The 22,738-nt window shown below is 43.2% G+C and overlaps 1 protein-coding gene across 5 annotated transcripts; it reads right to left on the bottom strand.

Moving 5' to 3' along the window:
- Positions 1 to 1,760: 1,760 nt before the first annotated feature.
- Positions 1,761 to 22,325, bottom strand: LOC146664984 (protein phosphatase 1 regulatory subunit 12A). 5 transcript variants are annotated; one of them, XM_085412363.1, is made up of 25 exons: positions 21,969 to 22,325; positions 16,930 to 17,060; positions 16,453 to 16,571; positions 15,128 to 15,284; positions 14,846 to 14,990; positions 14,676 to 14,750; positions 14,414 to 14,493; positions 10,294 to 10,502; positions 10,042 to 10,151; positions 9,753 to 9,947; positions 9,508 to 9,590; positions 9,312 to 9,401; positions 9,073 to 9,174; positions 8,878 to 8,979; positions 8,712 to 8,802; positions 8,503 to 8,628; positions 8,312 to 8,432; positions 8,083 to 8,186; positions 6,731 to 6,790; positions 6,618 to 6,640; positions 6,477 to 6,540; positions 6,225 to 6,329; positions 5,026 to 5,076; positions 4,756 to 4,806; positions 1,761 to 2,450 (listed from the first exon to the last, which is right to left on the bottom strand). In XM_085412363.1, exons 1-25 carry the CDS (start codon positions 22,242 to 22,244, stop codon positions 2,364 to 2,366), a joined length of 2,757 nt encoding a protein of 918 aa, XP_085268489.1. In that variant the 5' UTR covers positions 22,245 to 22,325; the 3' UTR covers positions 1,761 to 2,363. The 5 variants fall into 5 exon arrangements, with proteins under 5 accessions (XP_085268489.1, XP_085268492.1, XP_085268488.1 ...); XM_085412366.1 differs by having other exon boundaries at positions 9,753 to 9,950; positions 10,294 to 10,478; XM_085412362.1 differs by having other exon boundaries at positions 9,753 to 9,950; positions 21,969 to 22,324.
- Positions 22,326 to 22,738: the final 413 nt, after the last annotated feature.

Raw genomic sequence — 22,738 nt, 5'->3', positions numbered from 1 at the left:
TTAGTTAGAAACATATTCTCTGTATACAGGTCAGTCTGTTAGGGTCAGGTCAGTCACGCTTGCACACTAAAAGTGAATCCAAAGTAAGATTTGGAATACCGAAGCCACCATAAAGCTGTTGCCAATTCGGTTTGGGTCTTAAAGTGTATGCTGCCAAAATATCCAGTTAACCAGTTACTGAGAGAAAATGGCCAAACAATCAACCTGAAAATTTTGGTCTGTTGCCTGTTTTATTTGATGTTGATCTTGGCTTTACTTCCCCGATTACAAAAGCATTGTCTCAGATTTATTTTTATTGCCGAGTCCAGAAAACAAACTATAGAAATAAAAATCAAATCAATTATTGACCGTCAGCTGACATGCAGCATTGCATTACTCGCACCTCTCGGTGGCGCCAGGGAGCTGCCCGTGCAGCATCTGGCATCATGCCGGGGGTCAGAGCCACAAACCCTGGGAAAAGCAGTGCTTTGTCCATATAAGGCTGCAATCCATCCGCTTCCCTCTTCCTCCCCAGTTCCCTTCCTCTCTCTTTCTCAGACCTGAGGGATATTTAGAGAGAGCGCCTCAGCCAGCCTGCCCTTCCTTATTAGGAGCTCAGCTTGTTGTCAGAGGTTCTAGCCTGCAGGACAGTGGTCCATCTTTCTACTCTCAGATGAGACAAACAGATGGATGGCTCGTGTTAACTACACTTTACTGCAAGTGGGAAAGAAACACTGGGACTCGCACAGCTTCACCCATATGTCTGAGCACTCCAGCATATGTAATGACACCAGCTTCTATCATGTCAAGTAGCTCTTGATGTATTGTCCACCTGGGAGCAGAAGCAGATTAATGCAGCAGCACAAACATACTTTAAATACATCTGTGTTGGACTGTTTCCTCTTTTAGGCCTCTTGGTGTGTTACAGCTGTTCAGTTTCTCTCTTTTTCCCCCCAGTGACAGAGGACATCTGGCTACCAGCAGACAGACTAACAGACACCGTGCACATGGATGATACAGTATAGTGTGGGAAAACAGAGCTAAACGCAAACAAACAGGTGACCGCAAAACATAAAAGTGAGCCACTCAATGACTAGAGTTACAAAAGAGGCAGGAATCCATCTGGGAACTGAGTGTTGTGTACACTGATAAGACAGTCTGCTTGAACAGAGGTGGATAATAACCAAGCATTTGCTACAAACACACTTTTATTAGGGTGCAGACATCCATTTAATATATTAGAAAACCAACATGTGAAGCAAGGCTACATGGAATTTTACTTCAAAGGGGTATTGTTCAAGGCTAACATTTATACACAGACTGTACATAACCATGCTCCTTTGTCAGAGGAATTGATGCCGAAAAATTATGAAAATATTTAATCCAATGACAACCAAAAACCACTCATAGCATAATAGGATGTGCAATGACCTCTGATATTCACCCATTGGTAATTTCTAACTCTACTTGCTTAAAGGCAAGCAGTCGTGAGGTGGTAAACTGAAACGTTTTCTGTCTGGAGGACGGGCAAAGCCTCGCAGATCTTTAGCGCTTTGCAGAGAATAAAGTGCTGCGGTCGACCGACCGGTCAGTTTTTGTGTGTGTGCTTTTCTTTTTTTGTTTTTAAGAGCATGGAGTGTATCTGTGGTCACAAAAATATAAAAATGATGTGGGGAAGTGCATAGGTGGAGAGGTAGGTGGCTTCAAACACTTGCACATGGAAAGACAACAACCCAACAGACCTTCACGGATGACTCCCGTTGTCAGGATGACGCTGAATGTTTAAACAAGAAAAATGAAAGAAAAAAAAAAAAAAAGTAGGATGCACCGAAATCTTTCTTGCCTGACAACACATTACATTTGGACTGCGAGTAGGATGAGGGGATTGGGGGGGATGAAATAAAAATAAATTGTGAATGTGTGTTGTGAGATGTGTTCACAAAAATAAATACTAACTGGGAACTTTAAGGCCCAGACTGTCTTGTGTGCATCGAGGAAGTACGGATAGGAGTGCACAGGAGTGCGTTGGCGCTCACCATGACGCACAGTTTTGCGTGTTGCACCAGACACAGAGTGTTCTGGCTGTTGTCGGGTCTCATGATGCTACTGTGGAAGCCTCTGGCCGCAGCCACGGGGTCTTTGCTGTGACTATCCGGCATTAAGGCACACAAAAGACACTCCAGCTGTTCGCATAGAAGCACCACAATCCAAGTCATGCTGTAGTGCTCATGTACGAAGGACTTTCTGCTGCTTCTCTCCCCTTCTCTCTCTCTCGCTCTCTCTTTGGCACTGGGAGGAATGTATGGCAGGGAGTGATGGATGGATAGGTGGGTGGAGGGAGGCGGGGGGATCCCTGCTCTTCATGTCACTCTCTCTCCCTGCATCTATTTGGAGAGTTTGCTGATGACACGGATGAGTGCTCCATTTTCATCTTTAAGGCGCTGGTTGTCTGCCTTCAGGTCAACCAAAACCTGGTGGTAAAGATTAAACTCACTTTAAAACAAATTCTTTACACAATATAAATGCAGCTTTTATTTTACATTTGTCGTGGTCACATTACTGGATCAATGAGCTGTTGGATGTTAAGAGATTAATGCAGTCAACAGGTTTGTGACTCTGAAGCAAAACCCATAAAGCTTCTTTCCCAGGAGTCGCAGCGGCAGATGGATCTGCACAGATTTGACGTCGGATGCCCTTCCTTCCTGGCACAACCTTCCCAGGGTTTTCCATCTCCTCCCAGTCTTGAACCGCAGATTCGCATTAGGCGAATGTGTTAATCTGCACTGTAGAGCCAAAAACTATGCACAATATAAATTTGTCCAATCTCCCCTACAAGGTCATCTCCATCTCACCGTCCTGCTATTTTTACATTTCTCTCTCGCTCCCTCTCTGGAAGTCAAGCTGACCTCACTTTCACGTCGAGGGATCAGAACTGGGTCTCTGGCTCTGAAGTCCACAGTGTCTAAGCCCAAAGGCAATGCCTGAGGTCAGGAGCACAAATGGAAGAAAGCTAGAGCTTTATTTTTTGACATTCATGGGCTGAGCAGTGAATTTGTCCCCCATGGTCGGGTTGTCAGCATAAAGTTCCGCTGTAACATCCTGAGGTGTTGGAGAGAGGACCTCGGCCCTCATGTGCTGCCTCACAGTGCATTGAAGGCTTATTTATTTTGGCCTCTGCCCAACAACCAGCCCAACTTGCCAGATTTTTGCTTTCTGCAGCTTCATCCTCTTCCCATAAAATGAATTTAAAGTTGTAGGATTGCCATTTTGTCAAGGCTTTCCATCACAGATGAAAACGTGGTTGAAATGAGATATCCAAGAAGTGATTTTGAAAAACAAAAAAAGCAAACAACAACAAAAACAAAGGCCCTGGGAGCTGTTTGGCCGTACACAACACCTTGAAGAGGAGAGGAGCCTAAATTTATTCGAGTATAGCTTTTGCAGTTTTTTCCAGCAGGCACTGTGACCCACTGCAGCAAAATCAGCACATGAAACTAAACCACATCATTAATGACTTTGCCATTAACTTCTAAATCAGCAAGCTCAATATAAAGAACCAGTAAACAGCACTTCCTAAAGTAAAGTAACAGCTATCAGTGTAGTTATGTGTGCTTTGTTTGTCTGATTAACTACAGGGAACAAAAAGGCTGATATAGATAACAGTGCCATTTAGTATTTCTACTTTTACATTAACAGTACAGAGAATTGACATCCTGTTGATAGGCTGGTTATTAATAAGTCAACAACTCCTTTTAAACCAAAGGGTTGATTATAAATTGCTGCCTTAGCCTCCAAGCCATCAGATGTGTGATATATATATATATCAGGTGTGGATAAACTAAGCATTTAACATGTTACATGTTGCTCCGTCTACAGTTCACTGAGGCTTTGAATATCAGAAGTGGAACTAATAAACCAACTTGATAGCAGAGAACGAAAAAAAAAAGACAATAGATTCAAACCTGGATCTAAAGAGCTCATTGAATTTGAGTGTGATACTGTAATAAGATGTAACTGTTGCAACAGTCTCTTGTGCCCCTTCTTCTTTTCTAAATATTCCACAGCAACCTGTAAGTGGAATTACTAGAAAGTGGAAGTTTTAGCCACAAAGTTGCCGAGTCATAAACCCGTCTGCAGACTAAATAACTGCAGAGCTCCAAACCTCCGCTGGCATTAACATCAGCACAAAAAACTGTGTGCTTTCATGGCCCAGCAGCTATGTAGGTAATGTGTAGGTGGCCCAGTACTTTTTTTATATATTGCACATAACTAAACACTGGATATACAGGGAAGCAGCGAGCCTGCCTCAGTCAGGTTACAAAACTAAATATCATCTTGTTTATTTGATGTTTTAGAGTGGGTGACACGATGAGCTTTGCTTTTTTTTTTACCTTACTGATCCATTTAGCTTTTAGCATTTTTAGTTATTGATTTATAAATAGAACTATTCTGTTAAAAGCCATGCTTAATCATTTGTCTGCTGTTACACAGAAGTTTATTATCTTTCGAGAAGGCAACAAAATAACTCATTCTGTTCAGAGTCACAATGGAGACCGCAGAGACATAAGATGCCTCAAGTTGCTAAGCAACTAAATGAAGAAATTGGCTCCAACAGACACCACCCTCGTCACACCACCTGGACACGGTGCAAAACAGCTCTCTACCTTGTGCTCTCACCACACTGCTGGACAGCACAAGCGAAAGCCAAGCTAATCGAGCAGAAGCATGCAAAAGTGCCCGTGGGCATGATAAGACTCGTTCTCAACATCTTCTCACCTTTAGCTCCTCCTCCAGCTCCGCCATTCGCCGCTCCAACATCCTTCGATCCTGGCGCCGGGGAAAATACGACATGGGAGGGTGGGGAGCAGGTAGAGAGAGAAAAAGAGAGAGTGACGTAGAAGGAGCACAAAAGTTGAGCGAAAACAAGCGAGGAAGTGGTTTGAGTGAGTAGAGAATAGAAAGCGTCAACAGACAGCAAGAGTGGCTGTAGTGTGGCAGATGAAGCGAAAACACAGCAAGTAACATCATTAGCAAGGGATGCATTACCTTCCTCTCCCGCTCCAGCAGGGCTGAACAGTCAGTCAGACGCTCCTGTCTCTGTTGAATACAATAAACCACGTTTACATAACCCGCACTGGTATTTTTACATGATCACATGCAGGCCTGTATGCAAAAAGACATCAAAAAGGTACACCCTGGAACCATGGACACAATAAGCCTGCATGTGAAACTGGGAGCTCACTGCTAGTAGTAGCAATCCAGAATTGTATTTGAATTCTGCTTCCTTACACGTCCTGAGGATCTGGCCCCGTACAGAGCATTTAACTGTCACAGTGCAGGCTTACAAGTGATTTACTAGAGTTTTCAAAAGTAGAATAAGAGGCAGAGCCTTCAGCATTCAGGCACCGCACCTGTGGAACCAGCTCCCAGTTTAAGTTCAGGAGACAGATTACTTTTTTTTCAGAAAACTTAAAGTTGCGACAGGATTAGGTGAACATGAACAGAACTCTCTCGTAGGTTCAGGCTGCTGGACTACACATCACTACTGCCATTAACATTTGTCTTCTCTCTCCTGTAGTTTGTGTTTTGCACTGTTTTTCCCCCTCTATGCTCTCCTTTCATCGACCAGTCATGGTAGACTGATTCTGCTGGACTTCTCTTGCTGTTAAAAGAAAGTTCTTCCATCCCACTGTTGCCAAGACCCTAATCACAAGGGCTCATCAATGGGGGCTCTCTGTCTAATATTTTAAGGACTTTAAATTTACAAAACAAAAACCATAGTTGTCAATTGGTGCTATATAGATCAATTTTAATTAGGGAAAAAAAATGTAAAAAAAATTACTAAATAAATAAAAATTAAAAATATCCAAATTCTAAGAACCTTTTTAATCTAGTAGCGGTCTCACTTTTCCCTCATCTGGGTAGAGAATTTGAAGGGTTGCCTACGGATCACTGACTGTACAATACACTCCCATTGGAGAATACAAAAAAAATAATAATAATAATAATATGCAGAAGGTATGAAACCAGGATTCAAATGCAGTCGAAGGCTTAAAACAAAGGGAACATTATATGGGTTTCTATATTTAGCAATAGTATTTGAAATGAGGTTGAAAAAAATCATAAGCAGTAACAAAGAACCTGCCCTACTAGTTCCACCACTATGAGCTTCTTGCTTTGACTCTGCGTGGTGAAAGACGACAAGAACAGTTTCTGTTTGACTTTTTGTGTGTATTTGTTGTCACCTGCGTGGCCTTTTCCAGATCCAACCTGGTCTGAGTGACACTCCTCTGAGTGTCCTGGAGCTGTGACTGGAGCTGGCTGTTTTGTCTGGAAACCTCCTCAAACAACTGACACACACACACACACACACACACACACACACACACACACACACACACACACACACACACACACACACACGCAATGAAGAGTTAGGACAAATAAGGCAAATGTATCGCATGATCTCAACAGCGATACATTTGCTGTCGGTTCACCTTCTTAAAGTCCTTCGTCTCAGATCCTCCTCCCCGTGTACGGTCGCTATAGGATGAGTCCGACCTGGTTATATGAAAACAAAAAGGTCATCCACACTGTGAATGGAGAAAATTCAGATCAATCAAAAGTGGGATTCATACCTGGAACTCAAACGTTGGTCTGTCTGTAAACAAGAGGGGGGGAAAGCAAATACCTTACAGCTCTTTTCTTAAGTTACATTCTAATGAGATCACAAACAAGAGTTCACGCAGACCTGTGAATTGAGCCCACTGGTGGAAAACTCTTCCTCTCCACTGGGATCATTGTCTTCACCCTGCAGACGACACAGACAGAACAATAGGTTCTTACAGACATTGGCCCACAACAATCTACTAACTTTGTGTTGCACTCCGTCTCCGTTTTTTGCAAAACACTGGGAAATGCCTAAAGGCTGCCGTGTGGTGGGACACACTACTGGAGTACAGAACCAACACTTATGCAAGCTCCCGAACCAAAAAACAGAGACGGACGGGAGTTAAAGGTGGTTAAGATGAGACGCATGAGCAGAAATATTACAGTACTGTGCAAAAGTCTTAAGCCACCCCCGATTTCTTTATATGTTGGTAGGAAAATGGTAAATAAATGGCATCAATTTACTGACCAATTTCTGCTATTTTTTTTTTTTTTAAAAAGAACACACTTCACACAGTACTGACCTATGCCAAGGTTTGAACCAGTAGCTCTTTGGAAATCAACAAACAATAACATTCCTTTCAACATGGTCAGGTACAAGGACTGGACTGGACTTGAATGAGTGAAAAATAAGCCAATGTCCAAAGCAAAACTTTGGAAGACTTTCAGAAAGTCTGGAGGACTATTGGATGGCTCATTGGAAGTGAAACCCAAAAGAGTTAGGGGTGGCTCAAGACTTCTGCACAGTACTGTATGTTTAGCTGCGATGCAAGCATTTTGTCATTGAGCAGTCCAATAATCAGATATAAATTTGTGTCTACTACATTTCTGTGAGTTAACTCTTTTCCTACAAAGACGACCTCCCTGTATCCTTAATGGCTTTTGATGCAAACCCAGTCATTTTGTTACATAAGCTGAAGTATGACGACCTGCTCGGTTCAGAGAAGAGCTTCGACAGTTATCTCTAGTAGGCTTTCAAGGGGTAAACAGTTAAGCTAAATCAATTTGATAGTCTGCATTTTTTATTAGACTTGAATGTGAATAATTCACAAAGCCAGGAGAAACGTTACCATGTTTGTAACTTGTTTAGCCAAATGCAATAACTTACTAATGCAAAGCTAACATTAGATTCTTACCAGAAAAATAAACAGAGCGCCAAAAAAAAATCTTTTCACTTGAAAACTAAAAGGTTTTTGGCCAGCTAAAGGCACTTTAAGAGTTTTAGCTCTCTAGTGAATATTAGAGTGCCTGACTGTTTTTCCCTTCAGTGTGATGCGTTGTGCTCCTTCTTCATAAAACCCTAAAGTCAAGTTTTCCCCTTATTCCTCCTCATCGTACACATCTTCGTTTTCTATTTTCTCTCGCCAAATTTGTCTCTTCTTATGAGCATATCCATCCTGCATTTCATTTTTCAGATTAATAAGCAGAATTTACCTCCCCGGTCCTCTGTGCCTTCCTCCTGGCTTGAATTTGCCTCCTCTCATTGCGCTCCCTGGCCCATCGCTCTGTCTCGCTCTCCCCTGTGTTGGCCTCCACATCTGGAACAAAGCCAGACAGCAGCCTTTTAAGACCAAACTAATGTTTGCGAGCAAAAACCACACGCTGATGAGCGAAGGAAATGTGAAAACAAAAACCCAAACAAGCAACAAGGGCGGCAGCCTACCTCTTCTGTCAGAGGTCTGAGGTCTAGGTGTGCCAGCAGGTTGTGTGAGGCCCAGCAGGTCTGACTTCTGCAGGCTGGCAATACGAGACCTCCAGCTCAATTCCTGTAAACACAGCATCCCCTACTTTGTGACGTCACATGGTGTTACATAAGGACAGCAGTCAACAGGCCTCTAAAGTGCCGGCTCTCACCCCTTCCTCGCCCTTCTTCTGCTTTGCTTCTTTCTCCTTCTCCTCTTCCTTTTCTCTCCCTTTGTTGTCCGTCTTCATGGTCTGTATGGTCTTCTCTGCCTCCTGCAGATCTGTTAGCGTTACCCCCTTGAGGTGAAAGAAAACACAGTCAAGCGCCAAACTGACACAGCCTCTATCAGTAGGGCGAACATCTGAGCAAGTATCCCCACCTGAGTGGAGCGGCGGGATTGCCGTGCATGTCGGGAGCGAGCTTTCCTCTGCGCCTCTGCCTCCTCATCCCGCACTGGTGTCAGGTAGGACCTACATTAGCCGAAACGCAAGTTTAGCAACAAAGTCGCGCCCTTCGACATCCTCAAAGACACGCTTATCACTCACTTGCGCCTCTGCTTGGCTTCCTGTTCGCCTGCGGTCGTGCTCTGAGAGTTGGAGGTGGTAATGGCTGGTTGATCCTTCTTTTCCGTCTGTTCCTGAGGAAGTCTTTTCGTAGAAAGAAAGATGAAAGGTGACTCATATTGGTCCAAAGGAAAAAAAATAAAAAAAATCGTACATGCAGTGTAAAATGAAAAATACCTCTGAGCCAAGACACTATTAAGGCGGCCGAGTCCAGCAGAGCTCGTTCCTGTGCTAGCTGAGGTCACGGTGGGGTCATCCAGTCTCTTTCCATAAGATGAGCTGGAAACAAGACAGAACCCATTGGAAACTCAAAGGCACCTTTCACAGCCGCGCACAAATTAGCGTTTGCCGTTAGGGGACAGTGACAATTACACACAAACAGCAGAGTTAGACGGGCAGTGAGCAGCATGACTGACCTGTGAAGCAAAGACGGGGTGGAGCTAGTGAGATCATTTCCTGACTGACTATTGAAGCGTCGGGTGTAAGAGGAGCTACGGCTTAGCCAACTGAGAGAGACACACACACACACACACACAGGGTGACAAGGGGACATATGCAGGGATTCGGATTCTGGCTTCACAAACGCGGACGTGTATGAGAGTTGAGGCCCACCTGTTGGAGTTGTCAGCAGTGTTATCTGGAATACTGAAGAGTCTCCGTGTTGGATTGGGCGGCACTCGAGCAAGCCTTGGCTCCTGAGCGCGAGGGGGAAGAGATCAGTTTGTCATTTATTTATGTGACTCAGTGAATGGAGGCAGTAAAGAAGCCTTTATTTGGCCTGTCAAGCTAGATTTATAGAAGTACGACTGTGGTTTCATGAGTGTATAAACCTATGAATCACGCGAGCGCCTGCGTACCTTGGTGTCAGCCTCAGAGCTGAGGCGGGGGCTGGAGGCAGAGCGGCTCATGCCGAGGCCGGACTCTGGAGGTCTGCTGGTGTCCTGGCTGGGGTCAGATAGCCCAGCTGAGCCCAGAGTCACAGAGCTGTCCGCCTTCCTCAGAGATGTTCTCCATGACCCCGGGGCTTCAGTGACTGGAGGCTTGCTTAATTCCTGCTACACACACAGTCAACATTTTTATTATCCTGCCTTGCTGTCACACAGCCGTACATGCATCTCATGTGCTCCAAGTCTTTTTCCCGTTTACCCTTTTCACTTGGCTCGCAGTGGTGCTTGTTGACATGGAGGTAGGAAGCAGATTGGTGGTGTTGCGCTTGTTGTTCAAGTTGTTTATGATTTCTCGCTTTTTCGCTTTCTCTGCAAGAGTGCAAAGGTTATTAAAAATGCTCTTTTGCCTTCTTTGTATGAGCGCAAAGGTCATTAGGATTAATCAATAACAATAACTCTGAACTATAAACACAGCCAGCAGGTACTTCAAAGCAGAAACAGCTTCTCTCACCTGACTCTGCATCGCTCTCAGACTCGCTCTCCTCCTCTGAGCTGGAGCTGCTCGAGGCTTTCGCCTGGCCCTGAGACTGGTTCTGTCCCGCCTGGCCCTCCTCCTCCTCGTCCTCTGCCGGACTGCTCTGCAGGGCAGGAGGCGGAGGGTGCTTCTCCCGCTCGTGGAGGCAGATCTTCTCCTTGCTGCTCATACGAGAGATAGAAGTCCTGCAGGGGCGGGGCCAAGGTGGGGGTGGGGGGGTGGGGGGGGGGTGGAACAACAGGTGGCATGCAGGGAGCTGATCAGTGAGGGTAATCATTCCATGTGCAGCCAATTAGAGCGAGCATGCATCAATCAAGATCTCGGTAGGTGAAACAGTGGGTCATTTTCTGTGCCGCCGTTTCTGCTTCGTTTGTAATTGTGGCCAATTGCTTTGCACCAATTCGAGCCATTTCCTTAAAGTGAAATGTTGAAATCATTCACACAGATTAAGGAGCAGCCACAGAAGTGAAAAGAACAAAAAAACAAATGCTGTCTCTCAGTGCCACACTACATATTAATGGTAAATAATATGGTTTACGTGCACATTTGGCCCTATTAACCAAGACATCAACAGCAAAGCACCCATCCTCTGAAAAGTGTTTGAATTATACTTGTTTTTACTCGAGAAGGAGAAACAGTGAAAAATGGCATTCAAAGATAAAATAAGACATCTTTTCACGGAGAAACAAAGTATGCGTTTATATCGTCAACAACACTTAGAGGGCAATCATTTTATACTACCTGAAAAACTTAAAACATCCTCGCTTAGTTCTACATGACTTTTCAATTCAACATTACAGAGAAATATTTATGCTTTAGTCAGTTTCTGTTTCTTTTACCCCGCTTGACCAACTTCTACCGGTTTTTGCAAAGTTTTGAAAAAGTCCTTTATTTCTACTGTCTACTGCATATTGTTAGCACACAAAGAAACATGCTGGGATAACAACAGGACACCTTGGGACACTCTCCAAAGACACATTGTTTACCTTTAGAGTTTCCTGGTTAAATTAATGTTAAAAAAATGTTATAAAAAAATGTATATATTTTTTCTTTTTTTTGTGGAGCTTTTAATCAACTGCTTGCAAACGCTTGCACTGCTGCATGAGAAGTCACAAATTTGAAAACCTTTTTCTGACATTACATCATATCCTGTGCATCTACTGCTCTACTATTCCGTTCCACCCTTTTGGCCTGGAAGGCCCTTCGTACTAAGAGCAAAGAGGATCCTACAAATTTAAGACTGTTTAGTCTTTAATATCTAACGTGAAGGAATATGACAGCATTATTTGAATGTCTTTAAGTCACTGGCATTTTTTTTTCCATCTGTAATTTTGTTTGTTTTTGTTCTTGGAATCTTTCATGTACAGAAAAAAAGAATCCATCTACCTAACCATCTCAACCATCTTTAAATGTATGAAATACATCTTTAACACTGTTTTCTTGATCCCCTGTTTACATGAGCACATCACATCGGATGTTCTGTGAGCGAGCACACCAACCTTCACTGTAGTTTTTACGCTGCATATACTGCGATGTTGGAATTTACTCGTATCACCCACCATTTTATTTTACTGTTAATATATTTTTTTCCTTCTAGTGTTTGATGGCAAATATAGTCTTGCTAGGGGGACTTAATTATTTGTTGTAAGCAGTGTTGGGTAAGTTACTTTAAAAAAGTAATTAATTACTAATTACTTAGTCAATATTGTATTTAAAATACTTATCTAATTACTGTGTCTGAAAAGTAACTTAATTACTAAATAAGTAATTTACTAAATACTTCTTAAAACCCCTATAAACCTTGAGTGGACAATCAATAGAAATTAAACTCTTTAAATAATAAATACATTTTTTAAAGACGGAGACTCTACAGTACGCAGCGGTAGCATCTCTTCCACAATGTAGCCTGCAATCATTTTTTAAGCTCACCTTCAGACGCTTTCTGTGCTGCTGAAGTAAAATCAAGTTTTGCCTGCTTAGCAGGAGTTGCCGCGGTGTTATCCATGGATGATGAACAAGGATCACTCGGAAGTGTTTGTCTATGCTCTCGTGTCAGGCGCTTCAGTAGATTACTCGTGCTATTAACAGCAGCCGATAGTTTTTTCTCCCCAGGACATAGCTTACATATTACTGTAATATTCTTGTCTGCTTGTTTCAGAAAGGTGAAGAGACGGGAATATGTCCATTTCATAAAACAGCCACTCGCTTCAGCCGAGTCCGACATCTTCCGCTTTAGAACAGCGGTCCCCAACCCCCGGGCCTCGGACCGGTACCGGTCCGTGAGTCGTTTGGTACCGGGCCGCGAGAGTTGAGGCTCAGGTGTGAAATGTATAGTTTTCAGGGTTTTTATCGGTTTTCAGCGTTATTTTGTTATCGTTTTTATCGTTTACTCAGTTTTCCTGGGTCTTTTCAGGTATGGTTTATGCCCGACAATATTTTCATGGACCGGCCTTTAAGGTGTCGCGGATAAATACAACAAAATAAAACTAGTACCGGTACCAAAAAAAAGAAAATTTATTCATACCGGTCCGTGGCGCAAAAATTGTTGGGGACCGCTGCTTTAGAATACGACTATGCAGCAAACTGGCGCGAAATGATGTGCACCTGCACTGCAACGATGTTAAAGCGGCAGAGTTTACTTCTACGTTTAGAAGACAAATTATTGAAATTAAATAATGATATTCAGCCAGTTTAATTATTTTACAATGTAACGCAAGTAAATTGTAAGTAACTGTAATTAAAATACCTAAAAATGAACAGTAATTAGTTACTCTACTTTTTCAGTGGAAAAGTAATTTAATTACAGTAACGCGTTACTTAGTAACGCATTACACCCAACACTGGTTGTAAGCTGCCATTTGCAACAGGCTGGATTTAGCATTTACAATGTGATCAGCAGCGTTGGGGAGTAACGGAATACATGTACCGCCGTTACGTATTTAAAATACAAAATATGAGTAACTGTATTCTGTTACAGTTACCGTTTAAAAAGGTGGTATTTAGAATACAGTTACTTTGTTGAAATAAATGGATTACACGGCGGTACTTTCCTGTTTCATATTGTCGCGGGTCAGGACTGTTTGGGTTTTGTTTGACAGCTACGTTCTGTTGTTCCAGGTGGCAGCGTTACGGTTGCCATGGTTACAGGGTGACGCTCTTTCTCTGCGTGTTTCCTGGGTGAGAGAGCGGCTTTTTGTTGTTGTTGTGCTAAGCAGGATGCTACATGCTCTAAAGAATGTAGCCTCATGGGCAGTGTAGTCCATGCTGCTGGGAGAATGGACTGCCATACCCGTTATGTGTCTGTGAGCGCAAGGAGGGAGAAAAGGGCGAGTGGAAAACTACGAGTTATCATCGAGCAGAAACAGGAGCTGGAAGCATGTAAATATAATAATAACCACTGCAGCCAAGAAGAGTGTCTGATGAGCCCAGTTGTAAGTAAGCTATTAAGACGCTGTGTTCGTGTTTTCCTCCAAAACAATAAGTTCCGTTGGAGCAGCCTTTCAACGCCTCACTCTGTTTCTCGCTAGCAAAGTTGACCCAGACAACGAAGTAAAGCTATTTTTCGGCTACGAGCCCAACTCGGAGCCCGACATATTAGTCAGAGGTCCCTTTAATACGGTTCGGAGCCGCGGACCTTCAGTAACAGTCATAAATCACAGCAATAGTACATTCATGTAGTTGTAAAAAAGCATGATAATATATTAAGTAATCCAAAGTATTCAGAATACGTTACTCTCATTGAGTAACGTAACGGAATACGTTACAGAATACATTTTGGGGCATGTATTCTGTAATCTGTAGTGGAATACATTTTAAAAGTAACCTTCCCAACACTGGTGATCAGATGCAGACTTAAAAAGAAAGCATTAATATTCAGTATGAAACTGAGAGACAGACTGCTACATCTACCCAGGTTGGTGGGTAGAAGTAACACAGCTGAAGGGATGGGAACACTGGGACTGTCACACCTGCATGCAGACAACAGCTGGATCAAGGATTACTGGGATTGGGCTGAGGAACAGCATAGCGTGTACACACTCACACACACACACAGATATACACAAACATACGGACGCACCAACACACTGGCACTGACCTGCGTGGGCGGACTGGTACCATGGGGATATGCGAAATGGGCTCAATAACAGGAGTCTGTTTCTCTTTCTCGCTACGTAACTGAAGAGGAATATAAACAGACATAAACACAGAGAGCACTCGCCGCTGGAACGCCATCAATCATGACAGGTCTGTCCGAGCAAGTGAGATAGTCACAGTGCCTTGTGTGTGTGTGTGTGTGTGTGTGTGTGTGTGTGTGTGTGTGTGTGTGTGTGTGTGTGTGTGTGTGAAGACAGACTCACAGCGTTCTGCTTCTTCTGCAGCTCCTCCAGAACGTCCACGAGGTTCTCGTCTGCAACATCTAAAGGTGTTTGTCCCTACAAGGACAGCCACAGTGATCAGTGATGGCACATGCTAAAGCTCCAATCACAGACTGAACTGCAGAGGGAAAGCTTGTTCGCCGTGCCCTCACCACATTGTTGACGGCACCCATATCGCACATGTTGTCAACCAGCAGGCTGCACACCTCCTCCTGCCCCCAGTGAGCTGCTGCGTGCAGAGGCGTCCACCCGTCAGTGTCGCTGCAGTCCACATCCACCCTGCACTGTAACAGTACCCTGAGCGAGGTGAGGGAGTTGGGAGGAGTGGAGGTGGGGGAGAGAACAAGGCTAAGAATAAAAGCCGTTTGACTTGGCATGGTAACAAAATTAAACAAAAGTCAACAAGCTGCTCTTATGTGTGCACTTATGCTCACTTCAGGACTTCAATGTAGCCTTTGGCAGCGGCGACGTGTAGAGCCGTTGCCTTGGTGTTTGGGTGAGGTGTGAGTGTGCCGTCTCCTGCCAGCACCGCCATGGCATCCCGGAGCATGATCCTCTCCTCTTCCTTTCGGGCCGTATCCACGTCTATTCCTGTGACAAGCAGTGACAACCTCGAGTTAAGAAGCACTTCAAAGCATCTAAAACTCCCCTTCCATTTAGATCTATGATGAGTGATGACATCGGGGTTACAAGTCAGGTTTAATGTACTCTAACTTAAGTTTTGTTTACGAAAAGCTTACAAATATCAGGACAATTCTGTAAGTAAAGCATCCCACACACAAAAAAATAAATACTTGTGAGTGTAAATTTATCTCATATACGTCATCTGTGCTCCCGGTTGTATTTGGATCTCAGCTAACACACATTCGACAGAGATAAAAGCACAAGCCTGGAGTCCAGAACAATTAAGGTCACAGAACATTTGGTGCACGGCCGCTGTCCTTGTTTCTTTGCCTCCTTTTGGAATGAACAGGAAAAAGGAAAAAATGAAGTTCTGAGGCTCCATATTTATAAAAAAAAAACAAAAACTGAAGCCTGAGCTCTGTATGATTTCCTGATTATTGCTGCTTGTGAAAAACTAACGCAACCGGCACCAAAGCTGTGTAGAATCATCAGTATAGTTAATTCCTTGAAATACTCCCAACATCATCGCTTCGGTTGACTAACACATGTGAGCTCACGTTTGTTTTCAGTCTTCTAACTTCAGTAAGATTACTGACTGTACATAAAAGTTCTCTTTTAATTTGGCATCATCACTCATCACACTGAAAATTTGATTTTCGGTTTCAGGATTGCAGGTTTGGCTGATTAAAGGACCTAAAAATACAGATAACACGGAAACGCACAATATCCGATTACAAGCAACCTTGCATTTGTGTTGATTCTACACAAAAGTAGGGTTTATATTGTCTTTTAATTATTAAGATGGATGTGCACATCCCAACAGAACTGACAACCTTGAATCAAGCCCCCGTGCGCTCACATTGGGAGCAGTTATCTTGCACAATTGCCCATATTTCTCGTGTGCTTAACCTTAAAACTGAGGAAGCATTTCAAGGCTAGGATCTCAATCGATACTGTGCCCAAGTCCAGCTGAACTGTACCTGGAGCCACATCCTAAAGTGCACTAGAGTACGGCACCCAGCAATCACAATAGTCAAACAAGCTAATGTGACTGCATGTTATGAGTCACTTAGAGGGAGGACACCAGAAAGGTGGAGAGGAGAGGTTCCAATTCTCCCGTTTTTGTTGCTTTTACCTTGTTTTTTAATTTCAGCTTTCAGGAGCCTTTCCATTGCATCTTCTGTGGCAACATCCAGAGGAAGCTCTCCCTCGCTGTTCACTGCTCCAACATGAGCACTGTGTTCTATCAGATACCTTAAAAAACAAAGATACATTTGTCAGATAGCAACGGTAAAACCGGAATGGAGGATAAACGAGTTTTCTTGGCACCCTCCGATGAGCTTTTGGCCTTCAGTCAAAAGGAAGATCACTGGTTCACTGAGTTTAAAATACATTTTTATTCAAGTCAAGTAACACCGACTGTTAGCCTTAAATGTATGTCGACCGATTGTGCAGTCAACCCCCTCTCCAGAAGGCCAATCACGAGCCTGGGAAAACCCTGAATATGTGTGAGTTTTATGTGTGTTATCTAACACTGATTTACGTCTGTGTTTTCTAATCCCTCAGCACCACTCGGCTGTGATGTGACAAAGTGATGGTGGTCGACACTCACTTAGCAATCTGGATGAAACCGCAGGAGGCTGCAGCATGCAGAGGAGTCCAGCCCTCGTTGTCTCCTCTGTTGACGTCGCTCCCGTTCTCCACCAGGAACTGCACCATCTCAGCGTTTTCATCAATGCAGGCCTGCCAGAGGACAAACGTCCGCATGATTGATTGCCGTGTACAAGTGTTTACTGTTTATTCTGACATTAACAAATGGATGCCAGTCTGAGTACAGTTTCAGTACAGTAGAGGAGGTCTCTGACCCACTTCACCATGGTTCGTTGTTAAAGGCAAAACTCCAGACTCTTCCAAAATCTGTTAAACTCAACCAAAGCAGCGGGGCTAAAACAATGACTACTGTGTCTCCTTGCTGTAATGACTTTCTGCTAAGTGGGTTGCTAAAAGCCCTCAAGTACTTTCCAAAACAGTCATTTTGCAGCACAAGTGAAACAGCGATTCTATTTAGCAGCTTTTCCTCAAGCTAGGTCGAGCAAAGAATCTAAGTGTGATCAAACACAAGTCCCGGGATAAATCCCACGAGGACCTCATGGGATTTTGCTATGATAGGTTACTTTGATTTAAGTTAATATTTATTAAAAAGAGCCAGATGGAAGGTTCTTGTACTGAATAAGTGTTTTTTTTGGCTGCTTTTTCACTCATTTTCAGCTGATGGTTTTCAGAGGAATGTTTTTATTTGGTTTTTTAAGCCACTTAACTCTGACCTATGAATCATTCAAAAACTAACTCAAGAGATAAACCAGTTTTGAATCTAAACGTAACAGTCAACTTCACCAATAACCACTTTTAATTGGCAGCTATTAGCTAACGACAACATTTCCCGGCATGGTGTGCAGTGTGTCCTTAAACACTGAGGAAACAGAACAAGTGGATGACAAAAGGAGATGTGGGTAGCTTTAAAAAATAAAAATAAAAAAACTGGCAAATGGACAGTCTCTTAAAGTCATGGCCTTAAGAAATAAGGAAAAAAAGAATCCAGCCGAGACCAGAAAGATGGATCTGGCCTTTCATCCATCTACTGTTTGCTCTGGTCTCATCAGAACGGTGGCTGTCAATAAGCCATTTTTAATTAAGGGAAACGGGGAGAAAAGCCTGAGGTATGCGCCAAATTACACAGGAACTGGACTGAAAATCAGTGGCAGCACCGATTCCTCACGCCTGATGGATTGACGGATCCAAATTTGAAGCTTTGATCTTAAAAAGGCAGCCAACATCCAAAGAAGAGCATCGAATGTCTTTCAAGAAGCCTGGAGAACAATTCCTGAAGAGTACTCAAAGAAATGATAAGAAAGCTTGCCAAGGAGAGTTCAGGCCGTGTTGAAGAATAAAGATGGTCATACCAAATACTGACTTTCAAAGGCATTAAATATGAACAAGCTTCATTTTTAGCTTGTATAATGTATTTCCATGCATGTTTGCAAATGTTTCCGTATCTACCACTACACCAATTTCACATTTTCCTATCAAAATATAAAGAAATGAGCCGTAGCTCAGAATCTGTGCGAAGACCAAATAAATAAAATGTTAATAACACAAAAAACTAAAAATATATTACTAGCGTCTGTACCTACTCTTTGATGGTGTAAGAATCAGACAGGGAGTAACATAAGATTATGCTTTTGTTATTCTTCATTTTTGGGTGAAAACTGATGTAGACACTGACTTTATAAATAGCATTATTAGTTAATTTACGAATGTCTTTTAATTACAGGGATGCACTGATATATTAGCTCACATTCACTAATGTTTAACTGTCAATTTAGAGCAGCGTAAATGTTCACTGACTGAACTTTGCAGCACTCCATAATTCCATTCACCTGTCTATGAAATATTAGTAATGCTCTGTGTTTGTGAGTCTCTACTTCAAAAGTAAGATAATAAGTAAGACAATAGTTTACTCAATATGTGATATTATGGCAATTTTGAACATTTTCCTATATTCTGAGTATTTTTTATTTAATATTTGCAGAAAATTTGCCTCCTATCAGGTGACCTACGCAATCGTCTCGTAATCAAAAGCGGTCGTGAGCGTGCAACGCCCTCGAGCTCTGAGCAAACATTTAGTCACCACAAGTTGCAGTCGGTTGCAGAATGTGAAAAAATTATTTTCTAGTTGCAAGGAGGTTTCTTTCCTATTTTAACTTGTGTAACTTTGAATTAGGATGCGGTTTTGTCATGCTGTGTGCGTCCAGTGTTGGACGATTTTTTCAGTAAAGTCGCTTTAATGCAAGTTTGCTCGGCTAACACCATCTCGGGAAGGCGGTGCATGAGATGAGCATTTTCATTGATTTGATGATAATATCGATATTTGGTGTCCCGGTATCGGTACGATATGAAAAATATCATGACATTATGCTGCCCCACGGCTATTATAGCCTACGACTAAAACTAGGCGGGAAATAAATATTTGAAGTAACAAAATAAAATCAAAAACTACACTTTTGAAGTTTTTGTCTTATTTAACTTTGTCAACAAAATCAGCACGAATAGGCTTTGGTAAATACTTTTGTGTTTACTGGAAAAACCACATGTGTGGCTGTGAATCAGGTGTTTGCATTGTGATCGCCGCCCTGAGCTTCTGAATAATTAAAGAACACTAAAACTAAAACTGGCACCCTCTCTGAAAACTAGCTACAGAAGAGAACGTTTTCAATCGTAAACAATGAAACCACTCTTTATTAAAAGAGGGATCATGGTGTGCCATCTTTTTAGTGGGTACCTGTTGGCAATGAAGCTATTCCTCTGTATTTTATCTCATATATGCATGTATGCAAAGACAAGCTGCTGCAGACTCACTTTGGAGGAGTTTTCGACGATGCTGCTTCTCCAAAACGAGAGCGATTCTGAGTAATCAATAAGTGAAATCAAAAGTGACGGTCCATATTTTAGATACAGTGCCAACACAGTTTCTCCTGCTCTCTCAGAGTTTGCATATATGTAAACATCTGTAATACTCTGAAATACAAATGAAGTTTAAAAAAAAAACTTTTCTTTTTTTAAAAAAAAAATAGCTGTCAATACATTTCACTAAAAACTACAAATGTTAACTTCACGAAGAAGGTTGCAAAGTCATACGGATTCCTCCTCTGGGGACTACAGTGTTTATTTAAACATTATAATAAATTTAGTGGCAATCTACTGCGTAGTTGCCGAGATCGGCCTGGGCCAATGCGGCACATAGCCAGTGGCATGGCTATAAATACTTGATAAAGGTGGAGATTTATCTTTTTGTGACTCTGAAGCAAAGCTGAACTGAATACTAACAACAAAACGATTAGTTTAATCTGCACTGGTGTCTCATTTCACTGATGTCAGCAGGTGAGATGATATTTACTCAAAAAATGTGACGTTACCGAAGCAGTTCTTCTGTGGGACGTCACAGCGCCAAGTGTCTGTAACACGTACAGAAACGTCTCCATCAGGCCTGTCTTAAGCCACCTAAGAGGCTTTTCTTTTAGGCTAAATCAACTAATCACAAAGCTGGGGAAAGCCTCCTCCTTCCCTTTTATAATATGAGAGATTTAGGCAGGTAATGCATGGGAAAAAAAACAAAAAACAAAAATGTGATCATTGTAAGAGCTGAAAATGGGGCTCAGTAACAGCCGGAGCGGGGGGGGGGGGGGTCGCCCACTAATGGAGTGGGTGCTCTGAGCTGAATGAATGAACAGTGGGTACTTCTGGCACCCTGCGTGTGACGACGGTCCATACACACCCATACACACACATACACACACTCTCAGCAGACTCCTTCACTGGGTCATCAAGTGACTCATTGTGAAAATCGCCTTTGACAACAGCAGTTTGTGCTGTTTGAGGCATGTTTTCCATTTCTTCATCCGAAATCCCTAAAGTCCCCTCCATGGGGAACTGGCAAAGGGAAGGAGAAAGAGAAAGCAAGAAGAGGAGGAGGAGGAGGAGGGAGAAGACAGAAAAGGCTTTGGATGAAGAGGATGGAAAGTTTGGAGAGTGCGGGCCCTATATTTAATTCGAGTTTCCAGGCAACCGATGAGCAATAGGGGGAGAGAGGGATGGAGGGCAAGGAGGGTGACCACACTGGGTGACCGGTCGGACATGTGGAGCCACCAGAAGACTCATCTGAACCAGCCGTGGTGGGGCAAATTCACTAAACTGCCTCAAAATTGGGAGGGAAAAACCACATCTGCATGAGCACGCAGGCCAGAGGACTTCGAAGCAGATCTTTTCTGTATGTTCTCAGGAATCCTGGTCAAAACTCATCTGACCCTGCTTTCACTTTATGAGATGAGACAGCAATGTGTTTACCACACAGTGCCATTAAAGTGGAGGAAATGCTGCACCACCGAGGGCCTGTGTGACAGTGATGGTGTCCAGAGTGAGCCTGGGTGTTATGACTTAAGTCAAGAGCAGGGACAAGAGGAGGACTTGAACATGCACCGAACAAGTCCAGCCTGTCTTCGACTCATGAACGCAACAATCACGAAAACTGCAATAATAAATGTAAGGGTGAAAACTTCAGTTATAATGCCCTCCCTCTTTTCTTTTTTGCTTTAAGACCTTTAGATAGGACGGTGAAACTCTCTCTCCCACTACTTTCCTGACTCTTCGGCAGGGCCTGTATGCCACAAGCCTGCCCATAACTGTCTAAAAATGGTCCACCAGGCTCTTTGGTTTTTACCGTCTGCTGCCCTCTCGTTCGCTTTTTTTTACGCCATAAAAAGAAGCCTGTAATTTACTAAATGCAACAGTGCGGATCAGACAGCCTCCCAACGGGCTAATAAACCAAGTTTGCTAGTGTTAAACAGGCCAGAAACTCTTCCCGGACTTTATAAAACAAACGCACAGAGGAATGAGTGATGGATTACAGGAGCTGCTGGGCTGGAAGTACGTTAGTGGTCCATTTTACCTGTGAGTCCTCTTCGCTGTGAGGATCATTAAGGGATCAACGCTGAGCCCTTTTCCCTTTAGATGAGCGACAGTTGTAGCAACTGTAGCGATTAGCTCGGGCAGAAAGGAAAACTAGCTGCTGACAGTTAGAGGGGCAAAACTTCCTACCTGGTGAAGCGCTGTCAGTCCGTCTACGTTAGCGTGGTTGATGTCAGCTCCCTGTCGGAGCAGCGCTGCCACCTCCTCCCGGTCTCCGGCGGAGCAAGCAGCCATAAATACGGCTCCTTGGGCGAACCGAACTTTCGCCCGGCGCGTTCCGGAACCGCTCGAGATTTCCCGGGACTCCGAACCCGTCTGATCCGTCTCTGAGCCCAGCCATCGCTGCAGCTGATCCTGCCGTCGCTGCTTGGCAGCTTCGGACCGGGAATGGTCAGTGGCCGCCATCTTCCCTGGTCTGTCCCGGACAGATTCAGCTCATGGTACGAGGAGAGAAGCGGAGTGCCGTGTTTGGATTCCGCACCCCCGCCCTCAACACACCTCCCGGACTGCGCCCCCTGGCGGACAACACGACATAGCGAACTTCTGCGACTGAGTGGCAGTTCTGCGCTGCCTTCAGGAACTACTCGGAAGTTTCCCTGTTTTTTTTTTTTTTTACCACAACCACATCAATTTAAGGGGAAAAAAAGTTCAGACAGTTAAGATGACCAACCACACAATCAAAGAAATAACACAGATTCCCTTTTAATATTTGTTATATTATATATTTATTATATTATATATTGCAACACAAACACAAAATTATATAAGTAAATACAACAGTTTTTATGTTTTTCTGTCATATTATTTTAATGCTCGTTTTTTTCTTTTTTCTTTTTTTTTCTTGTTTTGATCTTTATGAATAGAATAGAATGCCTTCATTGTCACTATACAGATGCATC

Source organism: Rhamphochromis longiceps, linkage group LG7 (genome assembly GCF_057381845.1).
Source record: "Rhamphochromis longiceps isolate RC_006_pf linkage group LG7, R_longiceps_female_GT1.1, whole genome shotgun sequence".
NCBI classification, from domain to species: domain Eukaryota; kingdom Metazoa; phylum Chordata; class Actinopteri; order Cichliformes; family Cichlidae; genus Rhamphochromis; species Rhamphochromis longiceps.
Note: the sequence above shows the minus strand (reverse complement) of the source record. Positions and strands in the feature narration are given on the sequence as shown.